Source organism: Haliaeetus albicilla, chromosome 16, assembly GCF_947461875.1.
Source record: "Haliaeetus albicilla chromosome 16, bHalAlb1.1, whole genome shotgun sequence".
NCBI classification, from domain to species: domain Eukaryota; kingdom Metazoa; phylum Chordata; class Aves; order Accipitriformes; family Accipitridae; genus Haliaeetus; species Haliaeetus albicilla.
Window position 1 is genome coordinate 662725 of NC_091498.1, and position 20533 is coordinate 683257.

The window sequence follows — 20533 nt, forward strand, 5'->3', positions numbered from 1 at the left end:
ACACTTGCTTGGAGTTCACTACGCCTGGCTTAGTAGCTGCCCTGCACAGGACCCTGCTGCTGATCCCAAATCCCACCCCTCGTTCCTAAGCTCCCACTGTAAGTCCTGCATCTTCCTGGGACTGCTGAGTCCTGGCTCTGGTTTGGTGTCTTACGTTTCAGTGAATTTAAATACTTGTAACCGAGACTCCCCCAGTGTATCCAGAGGAAAAGCACTTTGTCTATGCACTAAGGCATAATCTTTGTGCATAGACTTAATCTATGCACAAAGAGGTATTCTTCCCTGCCCTGCCAAAAACCTGTAGGCCTGTGAGACTTGCAAGCAAATTACTGTTTGTGAGAGCTGCTGCAGTGTGTGCTTCTGTGCTGCTGGGACTGCAGATGCTAGAATGAGTGACCTCAGGAGAGGGTGTTAAGCCTGCTTAAAAACTGGAAAATTCTGCCTTGACTGAAGGCACAGGGTTTGTTCTAGTTAATAATCTGCTTGCAGCGCAGCCTTTCTGGGCACGCTCTTACTTGTTAGCTTAAAGCTGCTCTGGTGTTGAAATATCTCTTGTCTGGGTAGGTAAAATTAGTAACTCCATGTTTCACCTCCAAGTCTTAGGCAGGAAAATGGGATAAATCTAAAAGTGTCTCATGCTTTAGATGATCCTGTTTCACATCTGTGATTCTCTACTGCTAAAGGTAGAGGAGACGTGAGCACTATTAGCCTGTAATGTGAACCACCCACCCGGCGCTCCCCCCAGCTTGTTATTGCATCATCAGGAGCTGGTGCGTAGCTTGTTGGGCAGAATTCACCGGTGTCAACACGCTGTCGATCACGTAAAGATGCTGCTGTCCTCTGCTGCTGTTGTCTCCCTAAAAAAAAGATTGCAAAAATAGAAAAATCTGTGTGTTGGTTTCCCAGTCAGTGACGGTGTTTTGGGTGTGGCTGAACGCGACGTGACTCGTGGGAAGTGGAGGGAGAGCCTGGGTGTGCTGGTTTGAGGCACAGCGCTGGCTGGCCCACAGAAGCCTCGTGCCTTCACCAGCAGAAAGGCTCTGCCAGCCCTTACGAGGTGCTGCAGGCTGCAAAGCCGTCGTACAGCGGATGTGGGGCTGGATGAAAAAAGCCTCACTGAAACGATAGCCGGCCCCTTCCACGTTGCAGGGCAGCCTCAGCCAGCCTGCTGTTCTGGTGCATGGAAACTGCAGCAACAGGGTTTGGGGCATGTGTTTGTTTCAGGCCGTGATGTCAGCATATCCCTAGCAAGTGAAAGCAGGATGAAACGCAGGGTTTTTCTATCTCAGAAATACCGCCCAGCACCACCTTTCTTTTAAGAATAGAGGGCTAGCACTCACAGCAGATATTTCAGACTGTTCTCCTTTCACTTCCTTTTTGCGGTGTCTCGTCCGCTCTGCACGGCTGCTAGAGCGGAGGAAGCGGAAAGGCAGACGGCAGAGTGGTTACTTGAACAGAGACTGCTTGGGTTTTTTTCCTAATCTTTAGATCTTGGCTGTCGCTCTCCTACGTCTGTGGAAAGAGCTGGCCTAGGCCAAACTCCCCTATCTCTGCTATGCAAAAGACTCTGTCTGGTGACATCTTCTAGTGTGTGCTTACACACTCCGCATTAATCAATTTGCATAATAAGCCGGCAGCTCAGAAGTTGACTTATGCCAGCTGGGTCTTCTCGGGATCCAACGGCAAAATAATTCAAGGTGCTACCGAAGGGCGAGCCTCCCCTTCAGCAGGAGACGAACCTCCCCGGCCCCGGAGCCGGCAGACCCCCGCTCCCCTTCCTTCCCCTGGGGGGTGCGGGATGCTCCCGGCCGCTGCCCGCCACCCCCCGCCGGTGCCGCGGCCTCCCCAGCCGCTCGCGCTTGTGAAACCCGCTGCCCGCCGCGGGGAGCGGGCGCCGGGAGCTGCCGTCCGCTCCGGGCCCGATCCCGGCCGCACCGCGCGGGGCCGCCGTTATTTCCGAGGCCTCTGCCGCCCGCGGCGGAGGCTCCTCCCGGCCAGGCCCGGCGAGCGGCCGGTCGCGGAGCGAGGGGCTAACGGAGCGCCTTGAGGGGCGCGGGGCCGCCGCCGCCGCGGGGGGGGCCCGGTCGAGCGGGAGCGGGGCGGTGCCGGCGGCGGCTCCGCCCCCCCCCGAGCGCGGCGGCGGCGGCGGGGAGGGGGTGTCGGGGGGGGGGGGGGCGCGCCGCCGGCCGGGCACGACACGTCGCGACAGCCGCGCTGGGCGGCCGGGCCGGGGCAGGCGCTGGCGGGGAGCGCGGCCCCGCCTGGCGAGCGGCGTCCGCTGCGCTGCCGGCGCGGAGGATGGACCAGTCGGTGGCCATCCAGGAGAGCCTGGCGGAGGGGGCGACCTGCCGGATCGTATCCTTTGCTGCGGCCGAGCGCGGGGAGGGCCGGGTCCCCGTCCGCGTCCCGGGTCCCCGTCCGCGTCCCGGGTCCCCGTCCCGTCCCGCGTCCCCCCACCCCCGGCAGCCGCGGGGCTCCCGTCTCTCGCCGCTCTTCCTTGACCCTCCGCTGAAGGCGGTGCAGGGCGTCCTGGCTGCTGGGGAGAGCGTGGAGAGCCGGCTGCTGGGCCTCGTGGAGAGCTGCGGGGAGCACGCGTGGGTGCCGGGGCCGCACCGGCGGGAGGGCGGGCGGGAGGAGCGTCCGCGGGGACGCCGGGAGCTCGGCGGGTCCCGCACAGGCCTCGGAGAGCGACCGGCAGCTCCTTCCGACCCCGGGGACTTTGCAGCGGGGCCGGGCCGGGGCCTTTCCCCCCGCGGCACGGCGTGGGTGCTTGGCGAGGGGAGCCCCGGCCCCGAGGTTTTGGTCTGGGGCCTTTTGCTGGGAGCTTACCCACGCTCTTCTGTGGACGGCGGGGTGGGCGGGTGGGTGGGCATGCGGCCGAGAAGCCGCTTTGGGATTTGCATGAGGCTGCGCTGGCAGGCGCTGCTGGATGGCATGGGATGGGGTCTGTCCGTAACCTGCGGAGATGCCAGAACCGAGGAGGCATTGCCTCCGTGTCTGCTCCGTGCTTGCAGGATCTATGTGTACACTCACCGGCGGATGGCCATCACAGCTGAGGATGTCTGGCTGGAGAAAGTTATCCCGATCACAGAAGGCTTCGCGGTGGAAGAAGGTACTAACGCGCTTTGGTGGCTTAGTGGCCACCTCCAAAGAAGGGGATGCAGGGGTTTGGAGTCCGTGTTTTGTTGTTCTGCTTGTTGAGATTTGGGACCTATTCAGCCTTCGCGTTTTTTCTTCAATTTGTAATCCCTGGTGATGCTTGTGTGTCAAATGGCATAGCTGGAAGGGCCCTGCTAGATGAATTGCTCTGCAACCCAGAGCACCCTGTGCCACGGCCTCCTACCCTGGCAGGTTTGTTCTGCCTGGCGCTGTTTGTACAAGCAGCATTTGTGGTTTGAGGAGCTTGGCAGGCTCGCTAACCTCAAAGTATCAGCGCAGTCTGCAAACCTGTTGCTTAGCTTTGTAACCAGACTTTGTTTTGCTTTTACAGTTGTACTTGACAGTGACCTTCATGTCATCGGTGAGTTCTGTTGTTGCTGTAACACCTGTGTTACAGGCGTTCCTGCGCCCTGTGCCAAGCGACACTGAGTGAGGCAGGAGTGGGGGCTCTTGTGATCCAGACTGTTCACCGGGGGGATCTTGTCTTGCTGCTGCTGGGGAAGTCAGCATGCTGTTTGCCACGATTCAGTTCATGCCAACAAGTATCATCACCCCAGTTCAGCCAAAGGAGCGATTTTTTCCAAATGCTTTTAAACTGCTACTGGAAGATTAATTACTGTCACTGAATGAGCAGAATCAAAATTACAAATGCTTATTTTTATTTTTTTAAATGGCATTCTCATGTAGAATGTGGAAAAGGGCCATGATAAGAAAGTATGAGGAGACTTGTTGCTGAAGTCTGCATGCATGCACCAGCTGCTGTAGAGTAGAGAAAATGCTCAGTTTCTGAAGGCTTGTCAGCACTAACCACAAGAGCTTTTTCTCCCAATGTCTTTAGGCTCCGACGTGACTATCCAGATAAGTTCAGTGGATGACCGACTCATGGTGCGGTTGCCCTTTGGTTCCCACACACGCACATTCCTCCAGGAGGTCAGCAGGTGCAGCTCAGGTACGAGCTCTGTTGTGCGCTGGATGTGGCCCGTGGGTTTGGTGGTGGAGGCGTTGGCAGTCTCAGCTGGCATGTTGCGTTTGTGCGTTTCTTCTCCCTGTGGAAGAGCAGCATCGGCCTCTCTGCTGCTGAAACTTGGGCAGAACCGTAACAGTTTGCAAGTGCGACGATTCTCCATCGTCGGGGCAGAGTTGAGCGGCGTTTTGGCTGAGCAGATGCGAGTGCTGCAACAAGCAACCTGCTGCTTGTGGGGTCCGAAGGCCAAATGGGAATTCGTTTTGAGCCAGTGCTGTGAAAGACCAGGTGGAGTTCCTAGGGTGGCAGTTTGCTCCCTGTCCTCCTGCCCCCATCCGCCTGTCCCCCCGTCCCCGTCCTCCCATCCCCGTCCCTGTCCCCGTCGTCCCGCCGCTGCCCTCCCGCCGTTCTTAAGCGCCTGCCCGGCGGGCGCAGTCGGGCAGTTTTTTACGGGTGGCAGCCGGCGCTCGGGGCACGGCCGCGCGGGCTCCGGCTCGCCTCCCTGCCCGCGGCCGCCGTCAGCCCGGCCCTGGCCCCCCGTTTCGGGCGGAGGGGGCCGCTCCCGCTGGGCGGCCCCGGGGAGCCTTCAGCGCCGGGACCGACCCCCCCGCGGGAGACGCGCTGGCAGCTGCCGCCGCAGCCAGGCCGGGGGCGCCCGTGCGGCGCTGGGCTGCGGCGCTCCGGCTTCGGGGCCGGGCTTCGGGGCCGGGCCGGGCCGGCCGGCGGCGCCGAGCAGCGGCGGCGATGTCCGCGGGCGGGCGGCCCCGCCGAGGTGAGCGCGGGGACCCGCCGGCTCCCGCCGCGGGACGGGGGAGCGGGGCGGGCGGGGGAGCCGCCGCGGGCGGGGGAGCCGCGCTGACCGGCTCGGCGCCGGGCCGCGGCCCGGCGTCTTCTCGGGGGCCCCGGGGGCCGCCCGACGCCGGGCGCTCTGGTGAGGCTCGGCCGCCTTGCGGGGGCGCGGCGTGGCGGGGGGGGGAACGCCGGCGGCCGAGGGGAGGCGAGGCCGGCGGGGCCGGGGGCCGGCCGGCCGCCCGCCCGGGGCTCCCGGCGCTCCCGGCGCTTTGCAGCTCCGGGAACCGGGAGCCGGCGCGGGGCGAGCGGCGCGGCCGGGCTGGGGCAGGCGGCGGCGGGCAGGTGAGTCGCGGGAGCGAAGCAAATGGCGCAGGTAACTAGTAACTAGTGAAAGGACGAGAGGAAATGGCCTCGAGTTGCGCCAGGGGAGGTTTGGATTGGATGTTAGGGGAAAAAAGAGTCTTCACTGAAAGGGTTGTCAGGCGTTGGAACAGGCTGCCCGGGGAAGTGGTGGAGTCGCCGTCCCTGAAGGTGTTCAAAAACCACGTAACGAGGCACTTCAGAACATGGTTTAGTGGGCACGGTGGTGTTGGGCTGACACTTGGACTCGATGATCTTAAAGGTCTTTTCCAACCTCAACGATTCTATGAGCTGAGCTGCCTGCGGCACCGGGGCTCCGTCAGCATCGCCCCGTCCGGAACCCAGCAGCCTCCGGCGGTCCCGGGGCTGCTTGCGAGGTCGCCAGAGTTCCTGTGGCTTTGCAAGCCTGGTGCGACACTCTGTGCCTGCTGCTTGCCGGCTCTCGGCTGCTGCTGGGCGCTGCTGGGTGGGCTGCGCGCTCTCGGTGGGATGTCGGCCTCCTCCTCCTGTGGGGTCGGTGCTCCCTGCACATGCCAAATCCCCACGCCTCCCGGCGCTGTTTCCCTCTCCCTCTTTGCAGAGCACACGTGTGAGAAGATGCGGAGAGCTAAAGCAATTCCTGGAAGTCAGTGTGGGATTCAAAATCTGAATTATACCATTTCTAGTTTGCCCACCCTCATTTGGGCTGGGCTCCTCTTAATTCCTGAAGGCATGGTCTGGTATTGCTGGCATTCCTTCTTTTTATTTCTGTGTTTATCAGTAGTGTATTAATAAAAAAAAAAAAAGAGAGAAGGGATGAACTTTGTAACTCAGGGAACAGCACAGCACTGCTTGAGCCACGGTAGGGACCTGGGAACATCCCCTCAGAAGTGGTGTTTTAACTTGTAGCTTAGAACTGGCTCGGACAGACTTGGGCATATCTGTGTGCTTAGGTGGAAAAACGTGCTGAATGAAACACTACCCTGGCTCCGTTGTTGGTGTGTTTTTGTGGTATCTAGAGCATAGTAACACTCTGAAAGGTAACCTCCTTGGGAAGTAGTTCTGCTATCAAATCATGCCTTTAAGCTTTGACAAAGTTGCATTTTCAAGGCTTCCTTGTGTTTTTCTTGAGTCAGAGGAGTCTAGGGATCTCAAACCCCCTTGTATTAGCAGAAGAAAATTCTCTCTGCCATCACTTGGGGTCTTTTGGAACATAAATTGATATAGAATGACATTTTGTCTGCTGTTTTCTGGGAATAGTTGTAACTCATTCTGTCTATAAATGAACATGCATACTGAGTTAGCAACTTTCATACACAATGAAAGCACACTTAAATACTCTGTAAATGCTACCATTTGCTAGTAGGGTGATATTAGCTCATTATATCTTCTGTGAATTAAGGCTAGCTAATGAACGAGAGCATCTGTAAAGGGATTTAAATGTGCTTTACCTTGTACGGTTTATGTTCACAATTTCAGTTAAACCCCCTACCTAAGTCCTATGTGTGTGCATGCATGTGCAGTCACAGTCACAACTGCAGTGTCGCTTCGTTTGGAACCCTGAAAAAACCAAACTTCCCTCCAGCCCGGAGTAGTGCAGTCCTGCATGGATTGTTGCTTACGCTTTCATTAAGTAAAGCGTGGACACTGGCTAAGACTCATGTAACTAATGGCAAGGCTAATTTAATTCTCCCTTTTGAACACTAAGCATAGATCCTACTTTATCCAGAAGGTATGATACATTTTCCTGCTGTAGAACAGTACTATAATGTCACTGCACATTTTTAACAAGAACATCTTCATTGCTGCTTAAATCTCTTTTAACTGCAAATCCCGTCTTACTCAGGCCGTACACATTCTGCTGTTCTGTAATCTCTGCACATAGCTTTTTATTTCTGTGCCAGTTCAATTATTGAACAAGGTCATTATCTTGCTAAAATATTCCACTTCAGATTGCTAACATATAGATCCCTCTGGCTAGAGCAATCTGTATCTAGATAATAAATTTATCTAAAGGAAAGAGCCCTTTTCCAGGGCTAATCTCTTTCTTAGGAGAAACCTACCTGAAACTGATTTCTGCTAATGAGGTTAGAAGGCAAGTGTGTGATATATGACTGTGATCGTTGGATCACATAGCTGCAGCGTCAGCAGCACTGAGCAGGCACGCAAGTCTTGCCATTCTGGCACTAATGCTTTCTGCATGCTGGGAAGTGGCATCGTCCTGTATGGGTAATAAAGCCTGAACTTCTGCTCCCTCCCTGTTACAAAAGTGCAAAAGTTCAGGTTGGTTCTTGTCACTGTCAAGATACCTTGCATGGTCTCTATTGGGAGAACTTGCAGAGGCTCAGGCGGCACTGATTAAGTACTTAATGCCTATGGAGAAAATTTACAGCTCTGTCCCAGCTCACCAAGACCATGCTTTGCAGTGCATCTCTGAACTGCCGACGCTCCTCTTCAGTTCTGCTGTGTGATCTTTGGCTGTGTGATCTCTAGCGAGATTTGAGTCACGTGCTCTTCTGCAACTAACCTCTGATAAATCCTCTTACACAGTCTTTATTCTCAGAGGGCTCTTGGGCAGAAGAGGTTTTCCAAGCTGAGAATATGGCCACTTCTTGTCAGCTTGTTTATATTCTGAGTGCTTAGGTAAAGTACTTCAAGTTCTGTTTCTGGTTTATGTTCTCATCCCGGAGAATGTACTATGACAGCAATAACATTTTAGTTTTTCTGGGTTGTGCTCACTGAAGGAGAAGCTCAGCTGAATGACTAGAACCTTATAATCTTAAGAACAATTTCTGTATCATCATTAGATTTGTGTGCTAAATAGCATAATCTTGAGGTTGCTGTTTGTGTGTCTTAAACATGGAGACCCCCATGGAGAATCCTCTTTTTTGACTGTTATTTTGCCACTTGTAGGAGCAGAATGTTGTAATTGAGACAAAATGCTGAAAGACTGGTCAAATTTTGCTAACGTAGTGTGATGTGTTTAGTGTCACACCTGTATTTACTTATATTTGCATGGTAGCAGCCCTGTTATTTTTTTACAAATGTGCAGTTTGCACTGAGGCACTTGTTTCCGCTGAGGTACAGTGGGTTCATACCGTGACTCTGTACTGCACTGTCTTGAGGGGGGAGACGCTTGTGCTTTGCTATGTATTTGCAGATAGGTAGAAACCCTTTAAATGGTAGTGTGGGTTTTTTGGTTTTTCTTTTTCTCCCCTTTTTCTTCCTTTCTTTGTACTTCCTGTCTTGCTTCAGAAAAGAAAAAACCTGTTATTAACATACTTCTTTGGATTCCCAGGATAAAGCCCTGGATTTTGTGCTGCTAAGTCCTGGTTTGGCTTAGCTGTAAGGGAGACCCAACAGCCACCCGCTCCAGCAGTGAGCAGGCAGCATACAGCAGTTCTGCTGCTCTCCATGGCCGCACGGCATGCTAGCGTCGGTTCTTCCTCTGGAGGGGAAGCTGCATTGTCACAGAACAGTTCTGTCAAAATAAGCTAAATCTATCAGATAACTGAAAGAGAGATGGCAGGGCACTTGATTTCTCCACACAAATCTAAATTATATTCTGCTCACAGATTTTTGCCAGTGTTTGCATAGGTGTGTTGATAAATTAAAGAACACTTTGTGTTTAATGTGAAACTTTGTTTTTTTTCCAGAAGCGGTTGGCTCTGAAGGCATCAAACAGAATGGAAAAAAGCTTGCAGTTAGTCAGAACCGGAGCTATGACAGCACTGATAAAAGTGCTCCCAGGTATGGTATCTCTCTTGCTTCTTGTGTAGGTTTGGTGAAACAGCTGAAGGGAGAGTTGTGCACGTCAGCTCTTTGTGGAAGGTCTAGTGAGGAGTAAAAGTGGTGGCAATGTTTCTTTGCTGGTTTAGCTATGCCTCCCCTTCACAGACAGTAAATATATATAGCACCAAAGTTCTGGGTACTTCTGCGTGATTGTGTATGGACGGAATGATCTGCAGTGGGCAAATTGTTGATGCTTTGATGTCTAGAGGAAGGAAAAGAAAGTGCAGAGAGCTTTCTGTCTGGGCTTCCTGGTTTTCAGCTGGAAACCCAGTGGGGAAGTTGGTCTCTCTGGTGCCAGCGTATGAGGTCTGTGCACACACCAGCGCTCGAGCAATCTTGTGGCTGCATTATTTAGTTCCATCTGCCGGCGACCGTGTCGGCTGCAGTCCCCAGAGGTGGTGGGATCTAGAGCAGAAGTTTACAACCTTTTGAGAAGAGAATCTGGAGATTCTAGTTAGGAGAGAAAAAAGTTCAGCATAAGCATGCTGTCAAAACTTTAGTGGCAATTTCAGCACAGTCTCTCAGAAACAGTCCTGCTAGTCCCCTATTTGGGCATATTTTTGCTGTTTAGTGGGACAGGACCTGCTAGCATTGTTTATTTTGAATTCAGAGAGCTTTGGCTTAGGGCCACCGTGTCTCATAGATATACTCTTAAAATGGTAGTTTCATTTTCCAGTTCCCAGGACTTTGTGGGCCGTGCTGCATATCCTTCAAAGTCTGTCTGTGTGCTGTCCTTGGCACTGGTGTGCAGGTTGTTGACCTTAAATTTATATCATCCACTTGCTTGTGGGAACTCCCAAGCTGTGGTATTATTACTGTTGCAAAAGCAGTTCAGAGAGCCATGTGAACTAATAAAACCACCTCTACCTCCACCCACTCTGTGCTGCCTCCTTTCTAGGCAGAGCTGGGAGTTTTCCACCAGAAGGCTTTTTAAATAAACACAGTGTTTCATTCTTCTGCTGAGGTCAGAAGGGCTGAGCAGAGGCAGCGGGAGATGAGATTTGCATCTCCTTGTTCCAGTAAGCAGGAAAGGTGTACAGGTTTTGTATCAACATCCAGGTGTGAGTGAGGCCTATGCTGAATCAACAGGCTGCACCAGGTTGGTGAAAACCATTTGTTTCTTCAGTCAGTTAAACTGGTTTTATCTAGAGATCTGAATCATTCTAAGAAATGCTCATTTCGTTCTTGTTTGCTTCTCCCAAACACTGATTATCCTTAGTGAAACAGACAGATAAATGCAAATCAAGTCCTTGGTGGCAGAAATAAGCTGTTCAGGGTGTGTGTATATCCCGGGTTTCATCATGCAGTTTTGTTTTCATTTGCAGGCAAAACAAACTCAAACCTGAAGTGACAACTGAAATGGTACGGTCCTCCAACGTTATGGTTTCAAACAAGACTTCAATCTTATCAGAACCAAAGTTTGGACTAAGAGATACTATTGTTAAATCTCAGCTTGTACAAATGGAGGATTCCTACACACACATCCAGAGCTTCAGGTAATTATCATTCCTGAGAAGAACTTATTTTTGCAGGGAGTAAGTTGGTTAGCATACGCTGTCAAAATAACTCATGTTTGTTATTTCATCTAGTATCCCTGCAAATAGGAAATTTTGTAGAAAAATATGATCCATACTTTCCAGAACAGCCTTCCTTCCTCGTTTAGGCATTAGCAGAGAAGGATTTTATTCACATCTCTGTCAAGGCTTGCCTCATGGTTCTTGTTGAGAAAACGGCCCTTTTGAAATGACTTTTTCCTGTGCTTATTTCAGACTGTGTCTAGAAATGCATCGATTCTGTGCACCTCTGGCCTTCTCCCTCACTGCTTCTGTTCACTACTTATGCATTTGGTTGTTCCAATAAGCTCGTAAGAGCTTGGTTGAAATACATAATTAGGACCAAAACTTCACTGTGGTTGAAATCCTTTCATGCATGTCATTCTAGGAATTTATCATTTCAAACTGCTATTGCACAGCTCTAGTCGTCTTTTTTTTTTTTTTAATACTATATGTAAAAATGTGTATCCTTCTGTAAAACATGTCTGTAAAGATGCTACTGTAATTAAGTAATTTTAGGGATTTGCGCTTTGTCACATTTTCCTAATTCCCCCCAGAAACATGTTACTCCTAAGTAACTATTTGTAGTATTAAGCACATGGGTTAATAATAGTGGTATTTCCATCAGCTCTACAATTTGCAGCTCTGGGATTTAGTTAATTTCTTTGCAGATTTTTTGTTGGGACATACAATGTGAATGGTCAGTCACCCAGAGAAAGCCTCCAGCCTTGGCTGAGATGTGATGCTGAGCCTCCAGACATTTACTGTGTGGGGTGAGTGTCTCTTTCTGGCCTGTTCTTCCAAGCTTTGACTGTGGGTTGCTTGCTTGTGAATCTGTAGCATGGAGGTGTTCAGCTAAGGCACCACAGCTGAGGAATGTTTGCATTGCCTTACTCCATCGCACAGTTTTAGAGTGTGTGTTTGCATAGCCTGAAAGGGCTGTTACTCTGGTAGTGTTTGGACTCTTTGGCACTGGAGTGTTACAAGATCTTTAATGCCATTCAATTTAATACTAATAGTAATTTAGCTTTACATTTAACATCTTTTCAGCATAACTGAATTTGAGTTTTCAGTTATAAATTTAGTGAGTATAAATTGATTTAGTTCTGCCCCAGATGAAAGGGCTGGAGAGTTATAAACAAGTGCATGCATCCATGGGTTCCTTCCTCTAACACAGTTTCCAGGAGCTTGATCTGAGTAAAGAAGCCTTCTTTTTCAATGACACACCGAAAGAAGAAGAATGGTTTAAAGCTGTAACTGATAGTCTTCACCCAGATGCCAAATACGCGAAGGTAAATGTGGCTTTTGGGGAGCTTTGAGTGTGGAATCATTTTCCACTTGGGCCTCTTTTCCCTTTGCTTTTTCTTGTTCTCAATTGCTGTATCTTCCAGAGGGTCATTGTCTGCAGGCTTTTGCTCAGTCAGAAGTGCTCTGAAGGTGAAGTAGGTGGTGTTGCTGTGCAGGGTGCTGAGGCAGGGGGCAGGACAGGAGATCAGAGCTAGGCATCCACGCATAAAGGAAGCTCGTGCTATCTTGGGGGAAGAGAATAGGAAGTATCTTAGCTTCTTCCATGTCTGTCTCCACAAAGCATGTTGGAATGAGTTGTGAAGGTATCTTGGTAGAAATACTGCTTATGTTTTGGCTCCTGCTCCTTAGGTCTGCTTTGTCTCTTGTCACTGTTGTTGAAAGGAAGCTTCTTCCATGGGTTGTGCCTGTGCTGTAGGGTTTGCTTTGGGCTCCAACTTTGTTTGCTGGGGTGATGGTCCCTAGCTCCTTCCTGTGCTGTGCTGCTGGAGTGCCTGTGTACTGTGAGCCCAGCTGGTCCATCGGATGAGCCTAGAACTCTGTTTTTCTTCATCTGTATTTTGGTGACCTGTGTTCTGGACGGGGGGACGTTGTGCCTGCTCTCATCAAACCTCTCCCATTCTAGTATTTAATGGAACAGGATCTCTTTTTCAGGTGAAACTTGTACGGCTTGTGGGAATCATGCTTCTGTTATATGTGAAAGCGGACCTTGCTTTGAACATCTCCGAGGTGGAAATTGAGACTGTGGGAACTGGAATCATGGGCAGGATGGTAAGAATGGCAACTGTGCATGAGAAGGTGTGAGATTTAGAAGATCCCTGGAGAGCCCCTCTCCTTAGATGTAGTGGTTATTCCTCCAGCTGAGGGATGCGGCTGCCTTTAGAAGCACATAGTCCTGTCCCTGAGTGAGCTCAGGGCATTGCTAGGGGGAATTGCCATGTGCTTGCAAAGGCTCAAAGACCTTGAGGAGAATCTTCTCTGAAGGGTTTTTTTTTCTGATTGCATGTGCTGGGCTGTGTGGGGCCTTGCTCTCATGTGATTTTGATGCTGGCTGTGATTTTGCCCAAAGCAAATAACACAAGGAAACATGAGTAGAAGAAACATGTCTATCCAGATTAGTTTTCCTGAGGAGGACTTCCTGGCCTCTTGCCATTCCACACCATTGGAATGAAATCTGTGCCCTTTGAATGTAGTTTCTGTGAACATTGCAGCTATAACTTGTCAAAGGTATTTTTGACCAGCTCAGCCATGTGCTTCCTCCTCCATTTACAATTTTTTTACAGTTTGTGTTGAAAGACCCAGTTGTTGCTAAATAGGTTTTGGGACTTGCTGAAGTAACTGACCAGCTCTCTTAATGATTTTAATTTCCTTTTGTGTTAGCTAATTCCCAAATTACAAACTGAGTTCCATGTGCTTGCTTGCTGTGTTCTGTTGCTGTGTGCAACCCTCACATGAGTTACTGACTTGACTTCATGAAGTAGTTATCACTAATTGGCGTTTTCAGCCTTTTCCTTCCTCTGGAATTAAATGGTCTGCTTCAATGTCTTCTTGCTTGTCCACTGCTAGTAACTCATGTGTGGATTCACCTGTTGTGTAGAAGCTTCTGACCAATGTCTTTGTCTTTATCTTTCAGGGTAACAAAGGTGGTGTTGCCATAAGGTTTAAATTCCATAATACTAGCGTGTGCATTGTAAATTCTCACCTTGCAGCTCACATGGAGGAATATGAGCGGAGGAACCAGGACTTCAAAGACATCTGCTCTCGGATGCAATTCTGCCAATCGGATCCAAATTTGCCCCCTCTCACTATTGGCAAACACGAGTATGCTTCCTGTCTGACTGTGTGAATCACTGCACGTGGCAAGGAAGAACCTTATGAACGTAGTGGGGTGTGAGGTTCTCTTAGCAGGGATGCGAGAAGGGGTGCCCAGTGATCGTATCGGCAGCCTGGAAGGGCCAGAAATGCTTTACTCTAACCCTGGTTGTGAGAGTGGTCACCTGTACAGTTCTGACGAGTCACTTGCCGCCTATGGTCTTCCAGGCCTTATTTTATTTTCAAGCATGAAGGGGGAATGGGGCAATAAATAATATGCATCGATTTCCCCAGCAGGTTGTGGGATTTAGTCAGTGTGGAATATTAAAAGCACCAGTTACTAAGAGGTAGTGACAAACATGCAGAACAGGAATTAAAAACAGCAAGGGTAGAAAATGTAGCTTCTCTTTCAAGTTTTCACTCTTACTTGTTCTCTCTGAAGGAGAAGCAGACACAGCATCCACCTGATCATGTTGAGATTAGAAGAACTCATGCTTGCATTAGATGTTTTAGGCACTGCTGCGGAGCTGTGCTTCCAGCTCACGGCCAGCTTGCGTTTTGGACATCTTCAGGCCTCTGTGCAGACTTCTGGTGTACATTCTCTTTCAGTGTGATCTTATGGTTGGGTGACCTCAACTATCGGCTGGAGGACCTGGATGTGGCAAAAGTGAAGGAGCTTGTAGATGAGAAAGCATTTCTAGAGCTTTGCCAATATGACCAGGTACTGATGTCTCACCTACCTGCAGGTGGTGCTGAGGGTGCTAGTTAGAAACTGCACAGGTACTCCTTGGCCTTCTCAGTGCCGAACATCTCCCTTTTAGCTCGTATGGGAATTGTGCCTGAGCTTATTTAAAATTAAATTTTTCATCTTTTTTTCTTTCGTAGCTAAAGAGGCAAATGAACGCAAATGCAGTCTTTGAAGGCTTTACAGAGGGAGAGATTTCTTTCCAGCCAACATACAAATATGATGCTGGCTGTGATGACTGGGACACAAGGTACGGTGATTGCCTCATATGTGATGCTACCAACGGCTAATGTTACCACTGAAGGAAGTAAAAACAAAGCTAAAAAGAATTGCAGATCTAATGGCTATAAATAGGAACAGTTCTGAGATTGTGACTGTTGCTCTCCCTTGGCTCCAAAATCCATCTCCAGTTTACATCTATTTATGTTGCTTTTCTTCCACTGCTACTTGTCAGATATTCCTAATGTTTTCTCCAGGAATAATCCATTGGGTTTCCTCTTAGACGTGTACAAAATTAAGGAATCATTTTAGTTAGTTTCGTTCTTTTTGTTTGGTTTGTTTTTTTTTTTACCAAGCAAAATTTTTAGGATCTTTTATCTGCTGATATCTGCTCAGGTCAGACCAGCTAGGGTTTGAAATGGTGCATTTGTGCTGTCTGTAACTGAGTGTATTCTCCGAAAGACTGCGAGAACCATCATTCCTGTAATGCACTACACAGAGTGGCTGACCTGTTCTTAGTAAGCTGGGAATGTCAGCTTCAAGTGCAGGAATGAAATCTGTGCAGCAGTCAGTAAAAAAAAAAAAAAATTGAAATGTGAACTTTAAATGTAGAACCTGAGTTCTTATTTTTCATGGTTATTATGGTCAAAAATATCTCTGAGTATTGCTTTGTATGTTAATTGTATCAAAAGAACAAAATAAATAATAGCAACTTTGAAGAAGTAGAAAGTAAAGCATGATACAGAGATACCCAGTAGTAGACAATCAAATTTTTTATAACTAGTCAAAGAAACTGGAAAATACAACTTTGATAGAGAACTAGCTCCAGGCCATGTCAGGAAAACACCGAGTCTCAGGGAGAGCAGTATTCTGCCTTGTGTTGTTACTCCACCTGAACTGTGCCTGGAAGCTGTAATTTTTACCTCTGTTTTAGTGAGAAGTGTCGTGTTCCAGCATGGTGTGATCGGATACTCTGGAAAGGGCAGAACATTGCTCAGCTGAGCTATCGCAGTCACATGGCTTTGAAGATCAGTGATCATAAGCCAGTTAGCTCTGTGTTTGATATTGGGGTAAGTACGTCAGTGCTGAAGGAAGTCACTCTGCTGACCTCGTCCTCTGTGTGGGGAGAGGGGGATGGAGGAGGGAGGTTCTCCTGCTGATTTCTCTCTCCTCCTGCTTTTATGGCATCCACGGAGAACAATGGCTTAAAAGGTGGGCTAGGTAAGATGCTGAGATAGGATTGTTGTTCATAGTAAGCTAGGGTTGTGTTAAATGATACTTCAGTTAAGCAGAATAATGCATTAATATCTGTAGGTATTTTTTCAGAAGTGTTCTTTTGCCTTTTTTTGTATTTTCCTAATAATTTTCACAGAAACTTGCAGTGCAGGAATGCTACATCATTGACAGCACAGTAATGTTTTTTAGAACAAAACAAACAAACAAAAAAAGCTGATCTAGTACTGACTGGGAGACTCTCTTGCTAGTTATGGCAAGGTCCTTTACTGTTGGATCCTGACGAGATCTTGGAGCATTAGTGCTCCAAGGGGCTCTGTTTGTTACATGTGTTGTATATGCTAGTGTGCTGCTAAAATCAAATCACTTCATGTTTCCAGCTGTGTTACAGCTGTCCTGCAGAGGCATAGTAAATGCCAGTTGGTGCAGTGTGTGTCCTTTTCAGGTGAAGGTTGTGAATGAGGACCTCTATCGAAAAGCCTTTGAGGAAATAGTCCGCTCGCTGGATAAGCTGGAGAATGCCAACATTCCCTCGGTGACCCTCTCCCAGAGAGAGGTAAGGTGTGTTCATGTGCTGCGACTCGCTGGAGAAACTGAGCAACCCTAGACCCCAGAAGTGTATTCCAGTGGTAGAAGTATGTTAGATGGATTCTGGACCCTGGGGTCTGGTTCCAAAGAAGTAGAATATTTTGACTTCCAGCTGTTCTCTATTTACAAGCCCTAGAAATATTTATTTCTGTTTAGATACAGCTAAACTCTATTCACAGTACCAGGCTGAAACGTAGGGCATGTTGCTGGAGGTGAGAGAGAGAGTAAGAGGGTAGTTTGTGGCCCTTGCTCTGACTTGTTTGAAACATAAAATGTAAAATCTGAGGGATTTGGAGAAGGTCACAAAACCGGCATTTGCTTTGTGTATTGGGGCCTAAAAAAGATAAGCAGATGAGACATTTGAGGCTACAGCTATCTTGTTCTCAAATTTCATTGAGGTTATTTGAGGTGAGCATTTGTTTTAAAGGGCCCACTGATGCAAACTACTTTGGCATACAGAGTAAGCAAATGTAATCCTATGTAATCCTGGAAGAGATGGGGTGCAGGAGCAAGAGGGTTAATCTGGGTATTTTGCTGCTCAGTGATGATGTTGACTGACATTTGTTTCTAGTTCCATTTTGAGGATGTTAAATACATGCAGCTGCAGGTAGAAAAGTTTACAATCCGCAATGGACAAGTGCCCTGCCAGTTTGAATTTATCAGCAAGCCAGATGAGGAAACCTACTGCAAGGAGTGGCTGATTGCTAATCCCAGTAAGGGCTTTCTTCTATCAGGTGAGCTCCTCGTTGTTCATCTCATGTTAATGAGCTAATATTTCACATTCTGGCTTACTTCTCTCTGCTATTTTGAGAATGCTATGCCTATTTGCAGGCTTATTGGTTTAATACCTTTTTGAACTGAGTACGGTTTTTTTTATCATCTTCTGGCAGATGCTGAGATCACAATTGAGTTGGAGGTGTTTGTTAATAAATCAACAGCTACACACTTAAACTCTGGAGAGGAAAAACTTGAAGATATCTTGGTCTTGCATCTTAACAGGGGGAAGGATTATTTTTTATCTGTAACAGGCAAATACTTGCCAAGTTGCTTTGGGTCTCCTATTCATACTCTGTGTTACATGAGGGAACCGATCCAGGACATGCCAGCAGAATCCATTCGGAAACTTGTGAGTTAAAGACAAGATTCCCTTCTGAACCCACAAGAACCATTAAACCGATGTTAAGTCCTGTTTATTGCTAAAGAACCTTCTTCCACTTCCCTGGTCCATAGTCGCTGATAACAGCTTATGCTCTCCAGTGCACCATCTTCACACCTTGCATTAATTCTTCACGTGGATGAACCAACCCATTTCATATAGAGAGCACTGAAAGTAAGATCCCATTTGCTCTGCCTGCACATTCTAAAAAGGTGTGCAACTTCCAAATGTAGACCTTTTGTCTGGAGCCTTTGGCTTTCTCCGCATTGAATGGAGGTGTGTGTGTATATGTGGAGGCATGATGTAACATTTCCATAGAGCTGAGTGTACGTGAAGCGTGTTTATGAGAGCAGCTTGTTTCTTCTGTCTGGACTTTTGATACAAATGTGCCTGTTGTACTAGTCTTGTATGAAGACTGGTGAGTAAAGTTGCACGGTTTCTTAACAAGCCTTAATTCTCAGGTATAAACTTTGTGAAGCATTTTTGCTGAGTTGAATAAGAACTTGGCTAGCTACCTTTTTTTTTTTTTTTTTTTCCCCCCGACACACACATCTCCCCCTCTCAGACCCTGATGCCACTAGAAATGAGTGATGATGCTGTTCAAGCTGAAAAGCCTATGGACATTCCAAAAGAGCTGTGGATGATGGTGGATCACTTGTACCGCAATGCTTCCCAGCAGGTTGGCAGTGTTTGTACTGGAAACACAAAATAATTTGTTTTGCATTAGTTTTAGTTTTGAAGAAGGTACTAGTAATAGCAATCATTGCTAACTGTGGATGTTTGGCCAATGGTAAAGAGAGATAAAAGACATCTGTAGTAAGCGATCCTGGTGCCGTGATTGCACTGTTCTGTGATGGTGACTTTATGTGTGGCACGCATCAGCAGCTGCATTGCTCTCTACTGCAGTGCTGCAGCCTTACTAGAGCTGCTTGTGGTGAGATTTGTGCTGATAACTGCCAATTTGGAGAGATTTTTCCAGCCAGATTATAAGGACATTGCTCTATTTACCCAAATAACTTTTATTTTCCCTGAGACCGACTAATGGTCTTCTTTGCAGGAGGACCTGTTTCAGCAACCAGGCCTCAGATCTGAATTTGAGCAAATCCGAGATTGTTTGGACAAAGGAATGCATGATACCCTCTGTATCCTTTTAGACTGATGTCTGGTAAGGCTCACTGTGCCTTAGTGATCAAAGCTGAAAAAGATTTGATCAGTCTTCTATACTCCACCATGTTTTTTAAATTACCGTCTCTCATCTTGGGGTAACCGAGACCTGCACTACTCCTTGCAATCAGGACAAATGCCCCCGATAAGTCCTTGCGATGTTGGTGAACAATTGTTGATTAATTACGTACGTGTCCAACTGCCAGTGGAAATGGCTTGCTATGTGGAGTCAAATGATTTAACTCAAAGCTGTGAACAATAGGAGGAGGTCTTGGAGACCTAAGCAAAATGTTTCAGCAGAAATATGACCAAAATAGATCACGCTGTGCTTGCCTCTTCCTTAACTGTCTTTGGATCAGTTGGCAGCAACCACTCAGTAGCAGAAGCCCTGCTGCTCTTCCTGGAAAGCCTGCCGGAGCCTGTCATCTGCTATAGGTTCTACAGCAGCTGTTTGGAGAGTGCCAGCAACTACTCACTGAGCAGCCAGGTATCACCAGCTTCTCTGTGAGACTGTTTCTGTAATTCTGGAGGGAGGGGAGGCAAACTGTTTTATGCCAGACCAGTAACGAGGTGATGTTGGTAGTAGATAAAGCTGCCAAGCCATTGCCATGTCTTCAATATAAATGTTGTTTTGTTTTTTTTCCCCTCCTCAGATTATCTCTAATCTGCCAGGGTGCCATAAAAATGTATTTGAATATCTAATGGCATTTCTACGAGAACTACTGAAAAATTCAGGGAAAAACCATTTGGATGTGAATATTCTTGGTAAGGCGAGCAAAATAACCATTCTGTTCAGAGGGGCTTTGCAGTTTTTACAACAAAACACATTCTCCAAAGTGAGTGCTGTCATGGCCTCTACTGTTCTGAAGAATTTAATAATGAGCAAACAGTCCATAGAAAAACAGTCATTGCAATAGTCTGAAGAAAGTTGTAAAGTGACTCAGGTGCGGGTGGGTCATCAGCTTTATCTGATGCCATTCTGAAGCTAGGCATTCTCCCACTTTGACTGATTGGGGTTGGTGGAATCACCCTTGACACCCTGCTGCTAACAGGCTCTTATTGTGCACCTGTGGCTTTTTTTTTTTCTTTTTTAATGCAGCTAGTGTATTTGGTGGCTTGTTACTTCGACCTCCTCCTGGACATCCTACACCTGATATAACTGAGAAGAGGAAGGCTCAGCAATTCATCCATCAGTTCCTCTTGAGAGAAGACAATTTACCATGAATTTCAGATGCAGCTAATCTGATTTTTAGATATCAAATTACTGTAAAAATATTTTGCTGTACAGTATACTGGCTCTTTTTTTGGGTATCACAGTATTTTATACAATCTATTGCTTTTGAAGGCACAGTTGTTGTGTTTGAAACTGTTCAAGCTTGTAAAGTGTGTCAAATTTCTAAATAAGCTGTATGTAGACAAGCAAAAATCTAAAAGCTGATCTTTACGCTGTATTTTATTTAACTTGTATTAAAGCTCATAATTTGTAAGTCCTCGTTATTTAAATAAAAATATCTCGGTGTATTTTCCCAGCCTTATCTGCCCGTTGTCGACGTTGCCCGGTTCAGGCTCTTGGTTTGTTGACAGTGATTTCAGTCACCGTTCCCGGGCCGCGTCCTGTCGCTCTGGCGCCGCCGCTGGGGGGGCGGGGCCGCGCCTGCGCACTCAGCGCCCCGGGGGCCCCGCCGAGTGCGCAGGCGCGTCCGCTGCCCCTC

At 48.2% G+C, this 20533-nt stretch overlaps 1 protein-coding gene across 5 annotated transcripts; it reads left to right on the forward strand.

The window, feature by feature from the left end:
- The first annotated feature begins 2193 nt into the window (after window positions 1-2193).
- Window positions 2194-20342, forward strand: INPP5B (inositol polyphosphate-5-phosphatase B). Of its 5 annotated transcripts, none has more exons than XM_069802823.1 (22): window positions 2194-2355; window positions 2515-2594; window positions 3015-3112; window positions 3491-3520; window positions 3998-4108; window positions 8911-9004; window positions 10372-10542; window positions 11271-11372; window positions 11777-11891; window positions 12559-12675; window positions 13538-13725; window positions 14326-14437; window positions 14602-14711; window positions 15615-15750; window positions 16359-16469; window positions 17073-17235; window positions 17392-17627; window positions 18223-18336; window positions 18715-18799; window positions 19181-19308; window positions 19475-19586; window positions 19921-20342. In XM_069802823.1, the coding sequence occupies exons 1-22, from the start codon at window positions 2299-2301 to the stop codon at window positions 20043-20045; spliced, it is 2595 nt and encodes an 864-aa protein (XP_069658924.1). In that variant the 5' UTR covers window positions 2194-2298; the 3' UTR covers window positions 20046-20342. The 5 variants fall into 5 exon arrangements, with proteins under 5 accessions (XP_069658924.1, XP_069658926.1, XP_069658925.1 ...); XM_069802825.1 differs by having other exon boundaries at window positions 17103-17235; XM_069802824.1 differs by having other exon boundaries at window positions 8914-9004.
- Window positions 20343-20533: the final 191 nt, after the last annotated feature.

Coding starts and splice junctions, on each gene's coding strand:
- INPP5B (XM_069802822.1), top strand. CDS start 2,299: ATGGACCAGTCGGTGGCCATCCAGGAGAGCCTGGCGGAGGGGGCGACC. Junction 15,751..16,358: donor GCTCTGTGTTTGATATTGGG/GTAAGTACGTCA, acceptor TGTCCTTTTCAG/GTGAAGGTTGTGAATGAGGA. Junction 16,470..17,072: donor TGACCCTCTCCCAGAGAGAG/GTAAGGTGTGTT, acceptor ATTTGTTTCTAG/TTCCATTTTGAGGATGTTAA.